This window comes from Salvelinus alpinus, chromosome 1 (assembly GCF_045679555.1).
Source record: "Salvelinus alpinus chromosome 1, SLU_Salpinus.1, whole genome shotgun sequence".
Taxonomy (NCBI): Eukaryota; Metazoa; Chordata; class Actinopteri; order Salmoniformes; family Salmonidae; genus Salvelinus; species Salvelinus alpinus.
Genome location: NC_092086.1, coordinates 117,052,094 through 117,075,852, shown reverse-complemented (window position 1 = coordinate 117,075,852; position 23,759 = coordinate 117,052,094). Strand labels below are relative to the sequence as shown.

At 45.8% G+C, this 23,759-nt stretch overlaps 1 protein-coding gene across 4 annotated transcripts in view; it reads right to left on the bottom strand.

Annotated features, from left to right (window-relative positions):
* Positions 1-23,759, bottom strand: part of LOC139539644 (sorting nexin-30-like) — a 70,284-nt gene that overhangs the window by 23,295 nt on the left and 23,230 nt on the right. For all 4 annotated transcript variants that reach the window (XM_071342790.1, XM_071342808.1, XM_071342781.1 and 1 more), the window contains exons 2-5: positions 9,960-10,148; positions 8,381-8,491; positions 7,801-7,959; positions 2,394-2,583 (exon numbers count right to left, since the gene is read on the bottom strand). In XM_071342790.1, the coding sequence (XP_071198891.1) occupies positions 2,394-2,583; positions 7,801-7,959; positions 8,381-8,491; positions 9,960-10,148 (649 nt within the window). The remainder of the gene's footprint in view (positions 1-2,393; positions 2,584-7,800; positions 7,960-8,380; positions 8,492-9,959; positions 10,149-23,759) is intronic.

The window sequence follows — 23,759 nt, the reverse complement described above, 5'->3', positions numbered from 1 at the left end:
AAACCCTCACAAACTTTTAAAGATGCACAATCGAGAGCATCCTGTCGGGCTGTATCACCGCCTGGTACGGCAACTGCTCCGCCCACAACCGTAAGGCTCTCCAGAGGGTAGTGAGGTCTGCACAACGCATCACCGGGGGCAGACTGCCTGCCCTCCAGGACACCTACAGCACCCGATGTCACAGGAAGGCCATAAAGATCATCAAGGACAACAACCACCCGAGCCACTGCCTGTTCACCCCGCTATCATCCAGAAGGCGAGGTCAGTACAGGTGCATCAAAGCGGGGACCGAGAGACTGAAAAACAGCTTCTATCTCAAGGCCATCAGACTGTTAAACAGCCATCACTAACATTGAGTGGCTGCTGCCAACATACTGACTCAACTCCAGCCACTTTAAAAATGGAAAAATGGATGTAAAAAATGTATTACTAGCCACTTTAAACAATGACACTTTATATAATGTTTACATACCCTACATTACTCATCTCATATGTACAGTGGGGAGAACAAGTATTTGATACACTGCCGATTTTGCAGGTTTTCCTACTTACAAAGCATGTAGAGGTCTGTAATTTTTATCATAGGTACACTTCAACTATGAGAGACGGAATCTAAAACAAAAATCCAGAAAATCACATTGTATGATTTTTAAGTAATTAATTTGCATTTTATTGCATGACATAAGTATTTGATACATCAGAAAAGCAGAACTTAATATTTGGTACAGAAACCTTTGTTTGCAATTACAGAGATCATACGTTTCCTGTAGTTCTTGACTAGGTTTGCACACACTGCAGCAGGGATTTTGGCCCACTCCTCCCTACAGATCTTCTCCAGATCCTTCAGGTTTCGGGGCTGTCGCTGGGCAATACGGACTTTCAGCTCCCTCCAAAGATGATCTATTGGGTTCAGGTCTGGAGACTGGCTAGACCACTCCAGGACCTTGAGATGCTTCTTACGGAGCCACTCCTTAGTTGCCCTGGCTGTGTGTTTCGGGTCGTTGTCATGCTGGAAGACCCAGCCACGACCCATCTTCAATGCTCTTACTGAGGGAAGGAGGTTGTTGGCCAAGATCTCGCGATACATGGCCCCATCCATCCTCCCCTCAATACGGTGCAGTCGTGCTGTCCCCTTTGCAGAAAACCATCCCCAAAGAATGATGTTTCCACCTCCATGCTTCATGGTTGGGATGGTGTTCTTGGGGTTGTACTCATCCTTCTTCTCCTCCAAACACGGCGAGTGGAGTTTAGACCAAAAAGCTCTATTTTTGTCTCATCAGACCACATTAACTTCTCCCATTCCTCCTCTGGATCATCCAGATGGTCATTGGTAAACTTCAGACGGGCCTGGACATGCGCTGGCTTGAGCAGGGGGACCTTGCGTGCGCTGCAGGATTTTAATCCATGACGGCGTAGTGTGTTACTAATGGTTTTCTTTGAGACTGTGGTCCCAGCTCTCTTCAGGTCATTGACCAGGTCCTGCCGTGTAGTTCTGGGCTGATCCCTCACCTTCCTCATGATCATTGATGCCCCACGAGGTGAGATCTTGCATGGAGCCCCAGACCGAGGGTGATTGACCGTCATCTTGAACTTCTTCCATTTTCTAATAATTGCGCCAACAGTTGTTGCCTTCTCACCAAGCCGCTTGCCTATTGTCCTGTAGCCCATCCCAGCCTTGTGCAGGTCTACAATTTTATCCCTGATGTCCTTACACAGCTCTCTGGTCTTGGCCATTGTGGAGAGGTTGGAGTCTGTTTGATTGAGTGTGTGGACAGGTGTCTTTTATACAGGTAACAAGTTCAAACAGGTGCAGTTAATACAGGTAATGAGTGGAGAACAGGAGGGCTTCTTAAAGAAAAACTAACAGGCCCGTAAGAGCCGGAATTCTTACTGGTTGGTAGGTGATCAAATACTTATGTCATGCAATAAAATGCTAATTAATTACTTAAAAATCATACAATGTGATTTTCTGGATTTTTGTTTTAGATTCAGTCTCTCACAGTTGAAGTGTACCTATGATAAAAATTACAGACCTCTACATGCTTTGTAAGTAGGAAAACCTGCAAAATCGGCAGTGTATCAAATACTTGTTCTCCCCACTGTATATACTGTACTCTATACCATCTACTGCATCTTGCCTATGCCGTTCTATACCATCACTCATCAGTATATTTATATGTACATATTCATTCCGTTACACTTGTGTGTATAAGGAAGTTGTTGTGAAATTGTTAGATTACTTGTTAGATATTACCGCACGGTCGGAACTAGAAGCACAAGCATTTCGCTACACTCACATTAACATCTGCTAACCATGTGTATGTGATAAATAAAATTGGATTTGGCAACACAGAACAGAAAAGAGTGACCCAGCAATAACCACTGTTACCTACCTGACTGTTCTTTGATGATTCTCTGTGCTATCCTGTCGATAGTACCCAGCTTCTGTGTGAACATATCGAGGTAGTCTCCCATAGCAGAAAACTCCGTGGGTCGGCTCCTCAGCTTGTACCCTCCTGTCACGTACTTCACCGACTCCCCCATCTTAGAGAGCAGGGCTAGGCCTCGTCTCTTATCCAGGTCCTGAGGAGAAACCACAACGATTAGAGCCTCGTCTCTTATTCAGGTCCTGGGGAGAAACCACAACGGTTAGAGCCTCGTCTCTTACTCAGGTCCTGAGGAGAAACCACAACGGCTAGAGCCTCGTCTCTTATTCAGGTCCTGAGGAGAAACCACAACGATTAGAGCCTCGTCTCTTATCCAGGTCCTGAGGAGAAACCACAACGATTAGAGCCTCGTCTCTTATTCAGGTCCTGGGGAGAAACCACAATGATTAGAGCCTCGTCTCTTACTCAGGTCCTGAGGAGAAACCACAACGATTAGAGCCTCGTCTCTTATTCAGGTCCTGGGGAGAAACCACAACGGTTAGAGCCTCGTCTCTTATTCAGGTCCTGGGGAGAAACCACAACGATTAGAGCCTCGTCTCTTATTCAGGTCCTGGGGAGAAACCACAACGATTAGAGCCTCGTCTCTTATCCAGGTCCTGAGGAGAAACCACAACGATTAGAGCCTCGTCTCTTACTCAGGTCCTGGGGAGAAACCACAACGATTAGAGCCTCGTCTCTTATCCAGGTCCTGAGGAGAAACCACAACGATTAGAGCCTCGTCTCTTATCCAGGTCCTGAGGAGAAACCACAACGATTAGAGCCTCGTCTCTTACTCAGGTCCTGGGGAGAAACCACAACGATTAGAGCCTCGCCTCTTACTCAGGTCCTGAGGAGAAACCACAACGATTAGAGCCTCGTCTCTTATCCAGATCCTGAGGAGAAACCACAACGATTAGAGCCTCGTCTCTTATTCAGGTCCTGGGGAGAAACCACAACACTTAGGTTAAACACAACATACAATCACACACAACGGTTAGAGCCTTGTTCAACACTGTTACAACATTACACCAACAGATGTCTCAGAGACTTTGATTGGAGATTCCTTCAAGCTTTATTAATTGGGAGGTATGAGTCAGAAATGCATACAGGACTGTAATGCCTACAGTATTTGCAGTACTGTAATACCTACAGTATTTGCAGTCATTTCTCTCCTATCTAACATACTAGGCGCATCCAGATTGTCATACCTTCATACCGACCTTGTGCCTTAACCGGAATATTCAGTAATACCGGTAATACCAGTAATATTTTCAAACCCCGCCGAGCCTCTTTAATCTGAAGGTTAGCAATGCTAACAAGCACATGTAAGATCCCATAGAGAATGCTAGCTAAATGCTAACGAGTGCATTGCAAACATTTCAGAAGAATATAGCAAAAAAATATATAAACGCAACATGCAACAATTTCACTGATTTTACTGAGTTACATTTCATATAAGGAAGTCAGTGAATTTAAATAAATTTATGATGCCCTAATCTATAGATTTCACATGACTGGGAATACAGCTATGCATCTGTTGGTCACAGATACCTTTATAAAAAAAGGTAGGGTCGTGGATCAGAAAACCAGTCAGTATCAACAACCAGTTTCCCTCATTCAGCGCGACATCTCCTTCGCATAGAGTTGATCAGTTTCTGGATATTGGCGGGAACTGGAACACGCTGACTTACACGTAGATCCAGAGCATCCCAAACATGCTCACATTTCAGCTTACAGGAATTATGTACAGATCCTTGTGACATGAGGTTGTGCATTATCATGCTGAAACATGAGGTGATGGCGGTGGATGAACGGCACGACAATGGGGCCTCAGGATCTCGTCACGGTATCTCTGTGCTTTCAAATTGCCATCGATAAAATGCAATTGTGTTCTTTGTCCATAGCTTATGCTTTCCCATACCATAACCTGTTCACAACGTTGACATCAGCAAACCTCTCGAACCCACAAGACGCCCTATACACTGTCTGCCATCTCCCCGGTACAGTTGAAAACGGGATGAATCCGTGAAGAGCACACTTCTCCAGCGTTCCAGCGGCCATCGAAGATGAGCATTTGCCCACAAATCGATCACGACGCCAAACTGCAGTCAGGTCAAGACGACGAGCACGCAGATGAGCTTCCCTGAGACGGTTTCTAACTGTTTGTGTAGAAATTCATCGGTTGTGCAAACCCACAGTTTCATCAGCTGTCCGGGTGGCTGGTCTCAGACGATCCCGCAGGTGAAGAAGTCGGATGTGGAGATACTGGACTGGCGTGGTTACACGTGGTCTGCGGTTTTGAGGCCGTTTGGACGTACTGCCAAATTCTCAAAAACATTACATTCTCTGGCAACAGCTCTGGTGGACATTCATGCAATCAGCATGCCAATTGTACACTCCCTCAAAACTTTAGACATCTGTGGCATTGTGTTGTGTGACAAAACATTTTATTGTCCCCATTACAAGGTGCACCTGTGTAAGGATCATGCCGTTTAATCAGCTTGTTGATATGCCACACCTGTCAGGTGGATAGATTATCTTGGCAAAGGATACATGTTCACTAACAGGGATGTAAACAAATGTGTTCACACATTTGGATTTGGCTTCACACCCATCAAATCTAGCAAAACACCCCCAAGGGAGGCCAGGTTGGATTTGGCTTCACACCAATCAAATCTAGCAAAACACCCCCAAGGGAGGCCTGGTTGGATTTGGCTTCACACCAATCAAATCTAGCAAAACACCCCCAAGGGAGGCCAGGTTGGATTTGGCTTCACACCAATCAAATCTAGCAAAATTCTCCCCAAGGGAAGCAAGGTTGGATTTGGCTTCACACCAATCAAATCTAGCAAAATTCTCCCCAAGGGAAGCAAGGTTGGATTTGGCTTCACACTAATCAAATCCTAAACATCATTTTATTTTCTGGTCTGCTTGTGTTGATGTCCTGCAGTAGCTAGCTAACTAAATAGGCCCTTTTCTTAAGCCCTGGACGGAGAGATTGGGATTTGAACTTGATATTTGTACAAGGTCTCTTTAAAAAACGTCAGGTTTGTGACGACAACATGCAAGAGATCAGTCATTCATTCATTGCTGTGATCATTGATTTCCTGAAGAAGATATCCCTCTCCCTCTATTGGTTAAGTTACCAGGTTATTAACTAGCTAGTCAATGGGGTAACAGGGCTGAACAAAGTGTCAACAAACGGTTAACAACTTTGACGTGTGAGTAGTTTCAGAACGGCCCACGACGCGGTTAATGAATGTGAAATGAGGTGCAGGCGATCCGCTATAGGAAGATAAAATGCTGTGCCTGTAATGTAATATGGGTCCAAATGTAATACGGGTCAGATGTTTCAACATGGTTTGTTTTAAAAGCAGGCCGTCTTCGCTGTCGCAACCATGACGCTAACGAATCTGCACTCTGCTTGTTTCTCTTTCTCTTCTCTATTCAGAAACAATGGTAATTGTTACAATTACAACAATTATTATCTGGGAGATGTTTTCCATAGTCGCATAGTGCACCCAAATTAAAACATCCCGTCGACGGCAAAATATTTTGTTGAATTTTAGAGCTGACTGCAGGTACCTACTTAAAAAAGTAACTACAAATATTCAAATGAATAAAAAAAAAAAATATATATATATATACAGTGGGGAGAACAAGTATTTGATACACTGCCGATTTTGCAGGTTTTCCTACTTACAAAGCATGTAGAGGTCTGTAATTTTTATCATAGGTACACTTCAACTATGAGAGACGGAATCTAAAACAAAAATCCAGAAAATCACATTGTATGATTTTTAAGTATTTAATTTGCATTTTATTGCATGACATAAGTATTTGATCACCTACCAACCAGTAAGAATTCCGGCTCTCACAGACCTGTTAGTTTTTCTTTAAGAAGCCCTCCTGTTCTCCACTCATTACCTGTATTAACTGCACCTGTTTGAACTCGTTACCTGTATAAAAGACACCTGTCCACACACTCAATCAAACAGACTCCAACCTCTCCACAATGGCCAAGACCAGAGAGCTGTGTAAGGACATCAGGGATAAAATTGTAGACCTGCACAAGGCTGGGATGGGCTACAGGACAATAGGCAAGCAGCTTGGTGAGAAGGCAACAACTGTTGGCGCAATTATTAGAAAATAGAAGAAAATAGAAGAAGTTCAAGATGATGGTCAATCACCCTCGGTCTGGGGCTCCATGCAAGATCTCACCTCGTGGGGCATCAATGATCATGAGGAAGGTGAGGGATCAGCCCAGAACTACACGGCAGGACCTGGTCAATGACCTGAAGAGAGCTGGGACCACAGTCTCAAAGAAAACCATTAGTAACACACTACGCCGTCATGGATTAAAATCCTGCAGCGCACACAAGGTCCCCCTGCTCAAGCAGGCGCATGTCCAGGCCCGTCTGAAGTTTGCCAATGACCATCTGGATGATCCAGAGGAGGAATGGGAGAAGGTCATGTGGTCTGATGATTCAAAAATAGAGCTTTTTGGTCTAAACTCCACTCGCCGTGTTTGGAGGAAGAAGAAGGATGAGTACAACCCCAAGAACACCATCCCAACCGTGAAGCATGGAGGTGGAAACATCATTCTTTGGGGATGCTTTTCTGCAAAGGGGACAGGACGACTGCACCGTATTGAGGGGAGGATGGATGGGGCCATGTATTGCGAGATCTTAGCCAACAACCTCCTTCCCTCAGTAAGAGCATTGATGATGGGTCGTGGCTGGGTCTTCCAGCATGACAACGACCCGAAACACACAGCCAGGGCAACTAAGGAGTGGCTCCGTAAGAAGTATCTCAAGGTCCTGGAGTGGCCTAGCCAGTCTCCAGACCTGAACCCAATAGAAAATCTTTGGAGGGAGCTGAAAGTCCGTATTGCCCAGCGACAGCCCCGAAACCTGAAGGATCTGGAGAAGGTCTGTATGGAGGAGTGGGCCAAAATCCCTGCTGCAGTGTGTGCAAACCTGGTCAAGAACTACAGGAAACGTATGATCTCTGTAATTGCAAACAAAGGATTCTGTACCAAATATTAAGTTCTGCTTTTCTGATGTATCAAATACTTATGTCATGCAATAAAATGCTAATTAATTACTTAAAAATCATACAATGTGATTTTCGGGATTTTTGTTTTAGATTCCGTCTCTCACAGTTGAAGTATACCTATGATAAAAATTACAGACCTCTACATGCTTTGTAAGTAGGAAAATCTGCAAAATCAGCAGTGTATCAAATACTTGTTCTCCCCACTGTATATCACAAAAAATGGCACTATTGACATTATTGAAAAATCGTCCAGTTGCTATTTCCAAATACCCCGGTATAGAGTATATACGGTATACTGCCCAAGCCTATAACACACCTTAGCAGAGAGGAAGGCATTGAAGTGTTCGTTGAACGACAGGACAGGATGGTCAGCCACTCTCTTCATGAACTTATCCAGAGCCTTCCTCCTCGTCTCAACAAACTCCTCAGAGAACCGGTCAACCACACCCTTCATCACAAACTTCTCAGGGAGGGGCTGGAGGGGGCAAAGAGAGAGAGGGGGAAGAGAGAGAGAGAGAGAGAGAGGGGGAAGAGAGAGTCATTCCTCTTGGTTAAGACGTTGGTTTTCCGAGTGGGAAACTGGGGTTCAGATCCTACCAGCTACGCTTGTACATAACTTACTGGTATGAGATGTGTAGTCTAGGGTTAGGGGTCAGGGTCAACCTACTGGTATGAGATGTGTAGTCTAGGGTTATGGGTCAGGGTTACCGACCTGGTATGAGATGTGTAGTCTAGGGTTAGGGGTCAGGGTTAACGAGCTGGTATGAGATGTGTAGTCTAGGGTTAGGGGTCAGGGTCAACCTACTGGTATGAGATGTGTAGTCTAGGGTTAGGGGTCAGGGTTACCTACTGGTATGAGATGTGTAGTCTAGGGTTATGGGTCAGGATTAACTTACTGGTATGAGATGTGTGGGCTGAGTGTCCTCCAGCTTGGTCCTGAGCCAGTCAAAGTCCTGGTAGCGCCTCCTGACAGAGTACTCAGGTAGGTCAAACTCCACCCGCGTTGTCTGGGGGAAAGAGAGAGAGAGACAGAGAGAGAGAGCGAGAGAGAGCGAGAGAGACAGAGAGAGACAGAGAGAGACAGAGAGAGACAGAGAGAGAAAGCAAAAGAGAGCGAGAGAGCGAGAGCGAGAGAGCGCGAGAGAGAGAGTTACACTGTGTTACCTAACCCCTATCCCCTAACCCTGACCCAACAAGACTAAAACCTCACAGAAAACAATGACAATCTCTCTCAACCAGTGGCATATGGGCTTTTTAGGTGATGCCGCCCTGTAATAAGCATAAATATTTATCGTGTCTATTGGATGAGTCGGTCGGTCTATTGGATGAGTCGGTCGGTCTATTGGATGAGTCGGTCGGTCTATTGGATGAGTCGGTCGGCCTATTGGATGAGTCGGTCGGCCTATTGGATGAGTCGGTCGGTCTATTGGATGAGTCGGTCGGTCTATTGGATGAGTCGGTCGGTCTATTGGATGAGTCGGTCGGTCTATTGGATGAGTCGGTCGGCCTATTGGATGAGTCGGTCGGCCTATTGGATGAGTCTGTCGGCCTATTGGATGAGTCGGTCGGTCTATTGGATGAGTCGGTCGGCCTATTGGATGAGTCTGTCGGCCTATTGGATGAGTCGGTCGGTCTATTGGATGAGTCGGTCGGCCTATTGGATGAGTCGGTCGGTCTATTGGATGAGTCGGTCGGTCTATTGGATGAGTCGGTCGGTCTATTGGATGAGTCGGTCGGTCTATTGGATGAGTCGGTCGGCCTATTGGATGAGTCGGTCGGTCTATTGGATGAGTCGGTCGGCCTATTGGATGAGTCTGTCGGTCTATTGGATGAGTCTGTCGGCCTATTGGATGAGTCTGTCGGCCTATTGGATGAGTCTGTCGGCCTATTGGATGAGTCGGTCGGCCTATTGGATGAGTCGGTCGGTCTATTGGATGAGTCTGTCGGTTTATTAGATGAGTCTGTCAGTCTATTGGATGAGTCTGTCGGTCTATTAGATGAGTTGGATGAGTCGGTCTATTGGATGAGTTGCTCGGTCTATAAAAACACAGAATTCTAATTGCAAGAATGCTCATTGAATATAAGGGGCATGTTCTGTACTACACTGAACAAAAATAAACAAAAAAACATGCAACAACTTCAAAGATTTTACTGAGTTACAGTTCACATGGTAGAGAAATTAACACAAATTACACAAGGTGCACCTGTGTAATGATCATGCTGTTTAATCAGCTTCTTGATATGCCACACCTGTCAGGTGGATAGATTATCTTGGCAAAGGAGAAATGCTCACTAACAGGGTTGTCAACAAATTTGTGCACTAAATGTGCGTAATGGAACATTTCGGGGATATTTTAATTTCAGCTCGTGAAACATGGGACCAACGCTTTACATGTTGCGTTTATTTGTGTTCAGTATACCGTGCTTCCATCCACATTACAGGTAGTATTTTCCACATCTCCTGGGTGGACCTACCTTAGTGGCGACCTTGTAGGTGATGTAGGTCTCCATAGTAGAGACGTGTTTCTTCGGATCTTCGACGGTAACGAAGAGGTCACGTGTTTCTCCATCCAGGTCGTCATCCAGCTGCAGCCGGTTCAGGAGGGAAGATGAAGAGGCGGGACTAGATGTCTCCGCCGGCGTCCCATTGGGCAGACTCAGGTCCTAGAAGCAGAAAACAAGTAAATAGCAACGGAACTAGTACGGGTGTGTCCCAAATGGCACCCTACGGGCCCAGGGTCAACAGTAGTGCGCTACCGTTTTACAGGACACAGTTGCTATGGTAATAATCTCTGCTGTAACCTAGCCCATTTGCTTCCGGGGTGAATACACCACAGTTGTCCAGATGTTAGTTAATATGTTTCTATTATTATCCACCTGTGTTTTACAGACCGGTGCTGCCAGCCTGAGGAGAACCTGAGTCCAGCCAGGAGGTCTGCATCCCAAATGGCACCCTTTGTTAAAGCACTCATTTAGGCCAGAGCCTCAAACGTAGAGCAATATATAGGGAATAGGGTGGCATTGGAGCCGCAGACCAATCAGCAGGCAGGCAGGCAGCTAACAGGAAACAATCACCAGTACTGACCACCTGGCTAACGTTTTGGTACTGACCACCTGGCTAACGTTTTGGTACTGACCACCTGGCTAACGTTTTGGTACTGACCACCTGGCTAACGTTTTAGTACTGACCACCTGGCTAACGTTTTAGTACTGACCACCTGGCTAACGTTTTAGTACTGACCACCTGGCTAACGTTTTAGTACTGACCCCTGCTGGTGGTTTGGATTTGGAGCCTGGCTGCTTTCCAGCTCGAACCAAAGTGAAATTCTGACAGTTGGGTCGAGCTCTCTGACTCGTGCCGTTTCCTGTGCAGATTGCTTCTGTGATGGGCTTGAGAACCTGGTCATGGCGCCAGCGATAACAGCCCCCTCCCAGAGCTTTAGGACAGCAGCTTACGATGTGTTCCAGTGTCCCTCTCTTGGAGCATAGCGGGCATGCAGGAGTTTCCACTTTGCCCCCAGGAGAACAGGTTTGATGAGCTGGGTAGGACATGCACCACCTGGATCAAGAACTTAATGCGGTGTGGTTCTGCCCGCCAAAGGTCAGTCTACAAGATTTTCCTGTCCACCGCCTGCTGCCACCTCATCGAGGCACCTTGCTGTCTCATTCCCACTGCTCTGCTGGACCTCTCCTCTTCCACAGCTGTTGACCTTCCTCTCAAAGTTCTCGACAGTGGAAATGGGGACTTCGTAGATGAACAAAGGCCAGAGTATTCTTGGGAGGATGCCATGCTTTTAACTTGCCGGGCATTCCTGACCGGTCAACCTCTCTCAGCTAGCTCTCCAGGTCCTGATAGTTGGCCTGGATTTATGTTGTGTCCTTCAGGCTGCTGATAAACACCTTGCCAAGGCTCATAACTGGCTAAACCGAGTGGGTGGGGATCAGTGTCCCTGCGAAGTGGAATCTCTCTACGACCTTGCCCTTCTTCAACACCATCAACCTTGATTTTGTTGGCTTCAAGCTCATTCACGCCCATCCAGTCAGCTTCTCCAACCCTTGCAGAATTCACCTGCTTCCTGGCACTGACTCTGTGGTGACTGGCAGGTTGTCCATAAAAGGCTCCGATTGGTGGTTGTCGCACCCAAGACTTGGTTCGAGGCCCCTGGCAATCAGCTTCAGCAGACTTCATAATCATGTTAATAGTCAAGGAAAACAGGATCACAGGGATGATGCAGCCTGTGATAATTCCCACCTCCAGGCTGTGCCACTCTGATGCTGGGACATGGTGTTTTGTCATTGTAGTCTGCAACAGCTTGTGAGGGATCGATCCGTAGGTGTTGGTCAAGGTCAAGCCAGAGCACTGGCAGGTTTGGTTCGGGGGCCCCGGCACTCCGCTTCAGAAGACTTGTTACCTCGACTAACCGGTGTCCCCGCACATTGACACTGTACCGGTACCTCCTGTATATAGTCTCCACATTGACTCTGTACCGGTACCCCCTGTATATAGCCTCCACATTGACTCTGTACCGGTACCCCCGGTATATAGCCTCCACATTGACTCTGTACCGGTACCCCCTGTATATAGCCTCCACATTGACTCTGTACCGGTACCCCTGTATATAGCCTCCTCATTGACTCTGTACCGGTACCCCCTGTATATAGCCTCCTCATTGACTCTGTACCGGTACCCCCTGTATATAGCCTCCACATTGACTCTGTACCGGTTCCCCCTGTATATAGCCTCCACATTGACTCTGTACCGGTTCCCCCTGTATATAGCCTCCACATTGACTCTGTACCGGTACCACCTGTATATAGCCTCCACATTGACTCTGTACCGGTACCCCTGTATATAGCCTCCACATTGACTCAGTACCGTAACACCCTGTATATAGCCTCCACATTGACTCTGTACCGGTACCCCCTGTATATAGCCTCCACATTGACTCTGTACCGTAACACCCTGTATATAGCCTCCACATTGACTCTGTACCGTAATACCCTGTATATAGCCTCCACATTGACTCTGTACCGTAACACCCTGAATATAGTCTCCACATTGACTCAGTACCGTAACACCCTGTATATAGCCTCCACATTGACTCTGTACCGGTACCCCCTGTATATAGCCTCCACATTGACTCTGTACCGGTACCCCCTGTATATAGCCTCCACATTGACTCTGTACCGGTACCCCCTGTATATAGCCTCCACATTGACTCTGTACCGGTACCCCCTGTATATAGCCTCACATTGACTCTGTACCGGTACCCCCTGTATATAGCCTCCACATTGACTCTGTACCGTAACACCCTGTATATAGCCTCCCCATTGACTCAGTACCGTAACACCCTGTATATAGCCTCCAAATTGACTCTGTACCGTAACACCCTGTATATAGCCTCACATTTATTATTTTACTGCTGCTGTTTAATAAGTTTTTACTTCACACTTTTTTTTTCTTAAAACTTCTTAACTGCATTGTTGGTTAAGGGCTTGTAAGTAAGCATTTCACTGTAAGTTCTACATCTATTGTATTCGACGCATGTGATTCATAAAATGTGATTTGATTTGTTTATCACCAGGGCAACAGGATCCGTTGTTCTCTCGCACTTCTCTGATGAGCTGGGTCACCACACTGTGTGCTCCAAACACCCAGGTACTTTTGGGAAGCTTCCCTTTTGGACCCATCTGTCGATGTAGCAGTTCTTAGAGAGGAAGTCTGCCAGCTGCCTGGATACAATGCTGAATAAATTCTTCCCTTGGACAATTAGCAAGGAGATAATCCTGAATTGGTCGATTCTCTCAGAATCTTCTTCCTTCGGGATCTAAACTCCTTCGGTGAATCTCCACTGCTTTGCAACCTTGCCTCTCCGCCAGATGACCTTAAATATCTGCCAGAACCGCTTGAGTAACACGGGGCAGTACTTGTAGACCTTATACGGGACTCCGCTTGCTCCAGGAGTTGAGCTAGACCTTGCCTTCTTCACAATATCCTGTACTTCTTTAAGGAGTAGCTTCCTGTTGTCGAACTCTGTGATCGGTACTGGTGGGTTTAATCAAGATGTTACACTGCCCCAACTCCTGTTCCGTGTCGGAGTCACTGTATGTAATGGTCAATCTCCTCTTTTGGAACAAACCAGGTTCCCACTGCGCTCCTGTCCTCGTAGCTGCTTTGTGAAACCAAAGGGATTTGCTATAAAGGTAGTTAGCTTCCTGGCTCTTTCCTTCTGCCGTCTTCTACTGTATGCCATTCAGCCCTACGCTTCTTTCTCAAGATGCTCCGTAGTTCTGCCTGGCAGTACCTTAGTTTTATTTTTATTTTTTAATTACCCCTTTATCATGATATCCAATTGGTAGTTACAGTCTTGTACCTGCTTTAAGTTACAGGTTTACTGTGAACACTGAGGCTGTACCCGCTTTAAGTTACTGTGAACACTGAGGCTGTACCCGCTTTAAGTTACAGTTTTACTGTGAACACTGAGGCTGTACCCGCTTTAAGTTAATGGTTTACTGTGAATACTGAGGCTGTACCCGCTTTAAATTACAGTTTTACTGTGAACACTGAGGCTGTACCCGCTTTAAGTTACAGGTTTACTGTGAACACTGAGGCTGTACCCGCTTTAAGTTACTGTGAACACTGAGGCTGTACCCGCTTTAAGTTACAGTTTTAACAATGGCCATGTAGGCTACTGTGGCTATTTGATCACAATGTAGACCTACCAGAGCGTCCTACCATCAAAAAACAATGGAGAAAATGCATCCCATAACATTAACATGGAAATAGCTGTTCTATCATTCAGACCACAGTAGCAGCCAATGTGTGGTGTTCAATGTAGGCCTACATTCCATGAGACTTTTGAGGAAAAGAAACATGCAGGGCTTCACATAAACCTGTTTATCCACTTGTCCTTCAGACAAGGAGGTGACTGGAAATGGTGTTGAGTCGTTTGATGCAAGAAACCACTTTACACAATAAAATACATTATTATTCCCATACCATTATTACAGAGAATCAGACAAATTATTCTACCCTCTGCCTATTGGCTACTTAGCTTATTCAAGCCTGTCTCAAAATACAACACTGCCCCTTTAAGACAGAAAAACGCTCTTTACCTGACTTGCTTTTCAAGGATGTCTAGAAATGTAAAAGTTTTGTGCTCTTGTAGGAAACAATCACTCCCCTATTGCTGACTACAAATGATTTATAACTGGGATAATAATTCACTAACTAGTACAGGATATTGATTTATAACGGGACTAATAACTCACTAACTAGTACAGGATATTGATTTATAACGGGGCTAATAACTCACTAACTAGTACAGGATATTGATTTATAACGGGGCTAATAACTCACTAACTAGTACAGGATATTGATTTATAACGGGGCTCATAACTCACTAACTAGTACAGGATATTGATTTATAACGAGACTAATAACTCACTAACTAGTACAGGATATTGATTTATAACGGGACTAATAACTCACTAACTAGTACAGGATATTGATTTATAACGGGGCTAATAACTCACTAACTAGTACAGGATATTGATTTATAACGGGACTAATAACTCACTAACTAGTACAGGATATTGATTTATAACGGGGCTAATAACTCACTAACTAGTACAGGATATTGATTTATAACGGGGCTAATAACTCACTAACTAGTACAGGATATTGATTTATAACGGGGCTAATAACTCACTAACTAGTACAGGATATTGATTTATAACGGGGCTAATAACTCACTAACTAGTACAGGATATTGATTTATAACGGGGCTAATAACTCACTAACTAGTACAGGATATTGATTTATAACGGGGCTAATAACTCACTAACTAGTACAGGATATTGATTTATAACGGGGCTAATAACTCACTAACTAGTACAGGATATTGATTTATAACGGGGCTAATAACTCACTAACTAGTACAGGATATTGATTTATAACGGGGCTAATAACTCACTAACTAGTACAGGATATTGATTTATAACGGGGCTAATAACTCACTAACTAGTACAGGATATTGATTTATAACGGGGTTAGTAACTCACTAACTAGTACAGGATATTGATTTATAACGGGGCTAGTAACCCACTAACTAGTACAGGATATTGATTTATAACGGGGCTAATAACTCACTAACTAGTACAGGATATTGATTTATAACTGGGCTAATAACTCACTAACTAGTACAGGATATTGATTTATAACGGGGCTAATAACTCACTAACTAGTACAGGATATTGATTTATAACGGGGCTCATAACTCACTAACTAGTACAGGATATTGATTTATAACGGGGATAATAACTCACTAACTAGTACAGGATATTGATTTATAACGGGGCTAATAACTCACTAACTAGTACAGGATATGAACAAAACGTGCACACGTGGCTACACTCAGGTCTCGCTCAAAACAAGCACATCTACTCACGACCGCTCATGCTGTAAACACAGTCCAGTTCAAAGTAAATGGCACAGATCCATATATGGCAATGGTCTATTTGCATATAGGCCTACTGCAGCTCTGATTGGTTATGCCACACCAGTCTTCGTAGAGTACAGCTGAGTAGTGCGTGTCAATGCAGTAGAATCCTACTCCAATGTGTTCTGCCTACAACACAATCTCTTGCATAGTTAGTTTTTGTTTTGGGATGTTGTATTGAAAGTGGCTAATATTGCGTTGATTCGATCACATTTGCCACAGTAAAGGGAAACGTTGACAGTGTTAACAGGAGAAACTCTAGAACAATGGTGACCACCCTCTTCTGAGTCCAGGTCACTTTGAGTCAAAATGCAAGCGGAGATCTTACCATTCAGATTTTCTAAAAAATGTAAGCCTACACAACATTAACCAATTAAAAACAGTTCTGGAGCAATGAGGTTTGTTCAGTAAGCTATAGGCCCAAAACATTATCACCCTCAGTTTGGCTTGGCTTTGTATTGTTGTTCGGGCCATTTAAAAAATAAAAAATAAATCAGAATTTGAAGTAGGCTATATGATCACACCGGTAACAGATCCGTTGTTGTATTACTTGTGAAGCACAACTGAGCGTGCATACGTTTAAATAATTAGCTTTTTATTTTACTGGGATGATGGTGCCTGTATCTGATGGTCAGTCTCAGAAAAGGGAGAGAGCAGCAGACTGATGGTCCGCCTCAGCGGAGGGAGAGAGCAGCAGACTGATGGTCAGTCTCAGCGGAGGGAGAGAGCAGCAGACTGATGGTCAGTCTCAGCGGAGGGAGAGAGCAGCAGACTGAGGGTCAGTCTCAGCGGAGGGAGAGAGCAGCAGACTGAGGGTCAGTCTCAGCGGAGGGAGAGAGCAGCAGACTGAGGGTCAGTCTCAGCGGAGGGAGAGAGCAGCAGACTGATGGTCAGTCTCAGCAGAGGGAGAGAGCAGCAGACTGATGGTCAGTCTCAGCGGAGGGAGAGAGCAGCAGACTGATGGTCCGCCTCAGCGGAGGGAGAGAGCAGCAGACTGAGGGTCAGTCTCAGCGGAGGGAGAGAGCAGCAGACTGATGGTCCGCCTCAGCGGAGGGAGAGAGCAGCAGACTGAGAGTCCGTCTCAGCAGAGGGAGAGAGCAGCAGACTGAAGGTCAGTCTCAGCGGAGGGAGAGAGCAGCAGACTGATGGTCCGCCTCAGCGGAGGGAGAGAGCAGCAGACTGAGGGTCAGTCTCAGCGGAGGGAGAGAGCAGCAGACTGATGGTCAGTCTCAGCGGAGGGAGAGAGCAGCAGACTGAGGGTCAGCCTCAGCGGAGGGAGAGAGCAGCAGACTGAGGGTCAGTCTCAGCAGAGGGAGAGAGCAGCAGACTGAGGGTCAGTCTCAGCAGAGGGAGAGAGCAGCAGACTGAGGGTCCGTCTCAGCAGAGGGAGAGAGCAGCAGACTGAGGGTCAGACTCAGCAGAGGGTGAGAGCAGCAGACTGAGGGTCAGTCTCAGCAGAGGGAGAGAGCAGCAGACTGAGGGTCAGTCTCAGCAGAGGGAGAGAGCAGCAGACTGAGGGTCCGTCTCAGCGGAGGGAGAGAGCAGCAGACTGAGGGTCAGTCTCAGCGGAGTGAGAGAGCAGCAGACTGAGGGTCAGTCGCTGCGGAGGGAGAGAGCAGCAGACTGAGGGTCCGTCTCAGCAGAGGGAGAGAGCAGCAGACTGAGGGTCCGTCTCAGCAGAGGGAGAGAGCAGCAGACTGAGGGTCAGTCTCAGCAGAGGGAGAGAGCAGCAGACTGAGGGTCAGTCTCAGCAGAGGGAGAGAGCAGCAGACTGAGGGTCAGTCTCAGCAGAGGGAGAGAGCAGCAGACTGAGGGTCAGTCTCAGCAGAGGGAGAGAGCAGCAGACTGAGGGTCAGTCTCAACAGAGGGAGAGAGCAGCAGACTGAGGGTCAGTCTCAGCAGAGGGAGGGAGAAAGCAGCAGACTGAGGGTCTGTCTCAGCAGAGGGAGAGAGCAGCAGACTGAGGGTCCGTCTCTCAACGTCCCTCCTCTCTCCCTTTCCTCCACTGACACTGACCCAAAAGGGGACACCGTCTTCCAGCTGATGGCGAAACTCGAGTCACACCGCATTATTTCTGTCTCATGGACAAATTCACGTTGTTTCTCCTATGAACAGAGAAGGTGAATTGGACCGGTTGGTGACCACTGCTCTAGAAGTGAAGTTAAATCTTGTGCTTCTCTCTGTGGGCTGATATCTCTACAGTCCTGTGGAGCTGCATGGCAGTCTTGGGGCTACTGCACATGAGCACAGTTTAGAGGGAACGTTGGTTGCAACTGTATCAGGACATCAAACCAGCATTGTAATCGTGGTTTGGAGGAGAGAACGGTTTGTAATATAGGCCTTAAATGACGTCCTCATTCAAAAGACCTGCTACTGCTGCTGGAAACAGTGACACACTGCCCAGCCAGCTATGAGACTTAGCTTCATAAAGATGTCCTTTCTGAACAGACAATAAGTTGGTTTCATAAAGAGGTCCTTTATGAACAGACAATAAGTTGGTTTCATAAAGAGGTCCTTTATGAACAGACAATAAGTTGGTTTCATAAAGAGGTCCTTTATGAACAGACAATAAGTTGGTTTCATAAAGAGGTCCTTTCGGAACAGACAATAACAGTGTTAGTCTAAGAAGTAAAGCAGTGGGAAAAAAACAGCTACTAACTAGATTAATTAGGTCAAAGTCCTTCAGCTCTCTAGTCTGTATTCACATCTAGGAGTCCCCCGTAGGTTCAGACAGCGGTGGTTAGAATTCAAGCTCAAAATAAACTTTCATGGCTCCATGTTAATCACAAGGACATTTATCACACATTCCCTTCTACGTCCCAAATGGCACTATATAGGGCCCTGGTCTAAAGTAGTGTACTAAATAAATAGGGAATAGGGTTCCATAGGGTTCTGGTCTAAAGTAGTGTACTATATAGGGAATAGGGTTCCATTTGGAAAGCAGCCGCTGTCTCATTACTGTTAGAGATTTGTCAAATAAGGGAAAGAAAGCCTCCAGATAATTCCTGAGATTAAACTAAGTAGGAGGCATGTTCCTCCTTGTATACAAACTGTGATGATCTTAGGATCAGGACATTCCCATTGAAGCGAGGCCAACTGACCAGGAAACTAAAAAGCCAACAGAATATATTCTTGAAGGTGTTTCCTTGACGTTCAGTCAACTGATTAATGGAGGGACGATATAAAACCAACCTAATTCCTCTAGAGAGCTAAGGGTCACACATTAGGCTAGTGATGCATTTGATTGTGGAACGCCAGGAATGGTTGAATCAAGATTATGAGTTAGGACGCCATTAAAGTGTTCCTCCTCCTCTTGCAGTAGTGAAGTTGTACGAGCCACAACGGCCCACAGGGCAGGAGCCCATCTCCTGTTTCTGTAGCGTGAGGCAGCTTGATGAAGTCTACAATGCCAAGCAGAGGCATTGGGTCCCATTTTTAGAGTCTTTGGCGCGACTCGACCGGGTATCGAACATCAACCTTTCATTCTCTATGGGGATACTCTAACCACAAAACCAATTAGTTGGTTCTCTTGCAATGACAAAGCTTTTTGTTGAGTATTTCACAAACTAAAAGTTACATACAATAAACAATCCCCATATAGAATGACAAGATGTCCCAGGTGACAACACAGAACAGGTAGAGAATGACAAGATGTCCCAGGTGATAACACAGAACAGGTAGAGAATGACAAGATGTCCCAGGTGACAACACAGAACAGGTAGAGAATGACAAGATGTCCCAGGTGATAACACAGAACAGGTAGAGAATGACAAGATGTCCCAGGTGATAACACAGAACAGGTAGAGAATGACAAGATGTCCCAGGTGATAACACAGAACAGGTAGAGAATGACAAGATGTCCCAGGTGACAACACAGAACAGGTAGAGAATGACAAGATGTCCCAGGTGATAACACAGAACAGGTAGAGAATGACAAGATGTCCCAGGTGACAACACAGAACAGGTAGAGAATGACAAGATGTCCCAGGTGATAACACAGAACAGGTAGAGAATGACAAGATGTCCCAGGTGACAACACAGAACAGGTAGAGAATGACAAGATGTCCCAGGTGATAACACAGAACAGGTAGAGAATGACAAGATGTCCCAGGTGACAACACAGAACAGGTAGAGAATGACAAGATGTCCCAGGTGATAACACAGAACAGGTAGAGAATGACAAGATGTCCCAGGTGACAACACAGAACAGGTAGAGAATGACAAGATGTCCCAGGTGACAACACAGAACAGGTAGAGAATGACAAGATGTCCCAGGTGACAACACAGAACAGGTAGAGAATGACAAGATGTCCCAGGTGACAACACAGAACAGGTAGAATGACAAGATGTCCCAGGTGACAACACAGAACAGGTAGAGAATGACAAGATGTCCCAGGTGATAACACAGAACAAGTAGAGAATGACAAGATGTCCCAGGTGACAACACAGAACAGGTAGAGAATGGCAAGATGTCCCAGGTGACAACACAGAACAGGTAGAGAATGACAAGATGTCCCAGGTGACAACACAGAACAGGTAGAGAATGACAAGATGTCCCAGGTGACAACACAGAACAGGTAGAATGACAAGATGTCCCAGGTGACAACACAGAACAGGTAGAGAATGACAAGATGTCCCAGGTGACAACACAGAACAGGTAGAGAATGACAAGATGTCCCAGGTGACAACACAGAACAGGTAGAGAATGACAAGATGTCCCAGGTGATAACACAGAACAGGTAGAGAATGACAAGATGTCCCAGGTGACAACACAGAACAGGTAGAATGACAAGATGTCCCAGGTGACAACACAGAACAGGTAGAGAATGACAAGATGTCCCAGGTGACAACACAGAACAGGTAGAGAATGACAAGATGTCCCAGGTGACAACACAGAACAGGTAGAGAATGACAAGATGTCCCAGGTGACAACACAGAACAGGTAGAATGACAAGATGTCCCAGGTGACAACACAGAACAGGTAGAGAATGACAAGATGTCCCAGGTGACAACACAGAACAGGTAGAGAATGACAAGATGTCCCAGGTGACAACACAGAACAGGTAGAGAATGACAAGATGTCCCAGGTGACAACACAGAACAGGTAGAGAATGACAAGATGTCCCAGGTGATAACACAGAACAGGTAGAATGACAAGATGTCCCAGGTGACAACACAGAACAGGTAGAGAATGACAAGATGTCCCAGGTGATAACACAGAACAGGTAGAGAATGACAAGATGTCCCAGGTGATAACACAGAACAGGTAGAGAATGACAAGATGTCCCAGGTGACAACACAGAACAGGTAGAGAATGACAAGATGTCCCAGGTGACAACACAGAACAGGTAGAGAATGACAAGATGTCCCAGGTGACAACACAGAACAGGTAGAGAATGACAAGATGTCCCAGGTGACAACACAGAACAGGTAGAGAATGACAAGATGTCCCAGGTGACAACACAGAACAGGTAGAGAATGACAAGATGTCCCAGGTGACAACACAGAACAGGTAGAATGACAAGATGTCCCAGGTGACAACACAGAACAGGTAGAGAATGACAAGATGTCCCAGGTGATAACACAGAACAGGTAGAGAATGACAAGATGTCCCAGGTGACAACACAGAACAGGTAGAGAATGACAAGATGTCCCAGGTGACAACACAGAACAGGTAGAGAATGACAAGATGTCCCAGGTGACAACACAGAACAGGTAGAGAATGGCAAGATGTCCCAGGTGATAACACAGAACAGGTAGAGAATGACAAGATGTCCCAGGTGACAACACAGAACAGGTAGAGAATGACAAGATGTCCCAGGTGACAACACAGAACAGGTAGAGAATGACAAGATGTCCCAGGTGACAACACAGAACAGGTAGAGAATGACAAGATGTCCCAGGTGACAACACAGAACAGGTAGAGAATGGCAAGATGTCCCAGGTGACAACACAGAACAGGTAGAATGACAAGATGTCCCAGGTGACAACACAGAACAGGTAGAGAATGACAAGATGTCCCAGGTGACAACACAGAACAGGTAGAATGACAAGATGTCCCAGGTGACAACACAGAACAGGTAGAGAATGACAAGATGTCCCAGGTGACAACACAGAACAGGTAGAGTCAGAGTCCAGGTGACAACACAGAGTATGCTGCCCAGGTGACAACACAGAACAGGTAGAATGACAAGATGTCCCAGGTGACAACACAGAACAGGTAGAGAATGACAAGATGTCCCAGGTGACAACACAGAACAGGTAGAGAATGACAAGATGTCCCAGGTGACAACACAGAACAGGTAGAGAATGACAAGATGTCCCAGGTGATAACACAGAACAGGTAGAGAATGACAAGATGTCCCAGGTGATAACACAGAACAGGTAGAGAATGACAAGATGTCCCAGGTGATAACACAGAACAGGTAGAGAATGACAAGATGTCCCAGGTGATAACACAGAACAGGTAGAGAATGACAAGATGTCCCAGGTGACAACACAGAACAGGTAGAGAATGACAAGATGTCCCAGGTGACAACACAGAACAGGTAGAGAATGACAAGATGTCCCAGGTGACAACACAGAACAGGTAGAGAATGACAAGATGTCCCAGGTGATAACACAGAACAGGTAGAGAATGACAAGATGTCCCAGGTGACAACACAGAACAGGTAGAGAATGACAAGATGTCCCAGGTGATAACACAGAACAGGTAGAGAATGACAAGATGTCCCAGGTGACAACACAGAACAGGTAGAGAATGACAAGATGTCCCAGGTGACAACACAGAACAGGTAGAGAATGACAAGATGTCCCAGGTGACAACACAGAACAGGTAGAGAATGACAAGATGTCCCAGGTGACAACACAGAACAGGTAGAGAATGACAAGATGTCCCAGGTGACAACACAGAACAGGTAGAGAATGACAAGATGTCCCAGGTGACAACACAGAACAGGTAGAGAATGACAAGATGTCCCAGGTGACAACACAGAACAGGTAGAGAATGACAAGATGTCCCAGGTGACAACACAGAACAGGTAGAGAATGACAAGATGTCCCAGGTGACAACACAGAACAGGTAGAGAATGACAAGATGTCCCAGGTGACAACACAGAACAGGTAGAGAATGACAAGATGTCCCAGGTGACAACACAGAACAGGTAGAGAATGACAAGATGTCCCAGGTGATAACACAGAACAGGTAGAGAATGACAAGATGTCCCAGGTGATAACACAGAACAGGTAGAGAATGACAAGATGTCCCAGGTGATAACACAGAACAGGTAGAGAATGACAAGATGTCCCAGGTGACAACACAGAACAGGTAGAGAATGACAAGATGTCCCAGGTGACAACACAGAACAGGTAGAATGACAAGATGTCCCAGGTGACAACACAGAACAGGTAGAGAATGACAAGATGTCCCAGGTGACAACACAGAACAGGTAGAATGACAAGATGTCCCAGGTGACAACACAGAACAGGTAGAGAATGACAAGATGTCCCAGGTGACAACACAGAACAGGTAGAGAATGACAAGATGTCCCAGGTGACAACACAGAACAGGTAGAGAATGACAAGATGTCCCAGGTGACAACACAGAACAGGTAGAGAATGACAAGATGTCCCAGGTGACAACACAGAACAGGTAGAGAATGACAAGATGTCCCAGGTGACAACACAGAACAGGTAGAGAATGACAAGATGTCCCAGGTGACAACACAGAACAGGTAGAGAATGACAAGATGTCCCAGGTGACAACACAGAACAG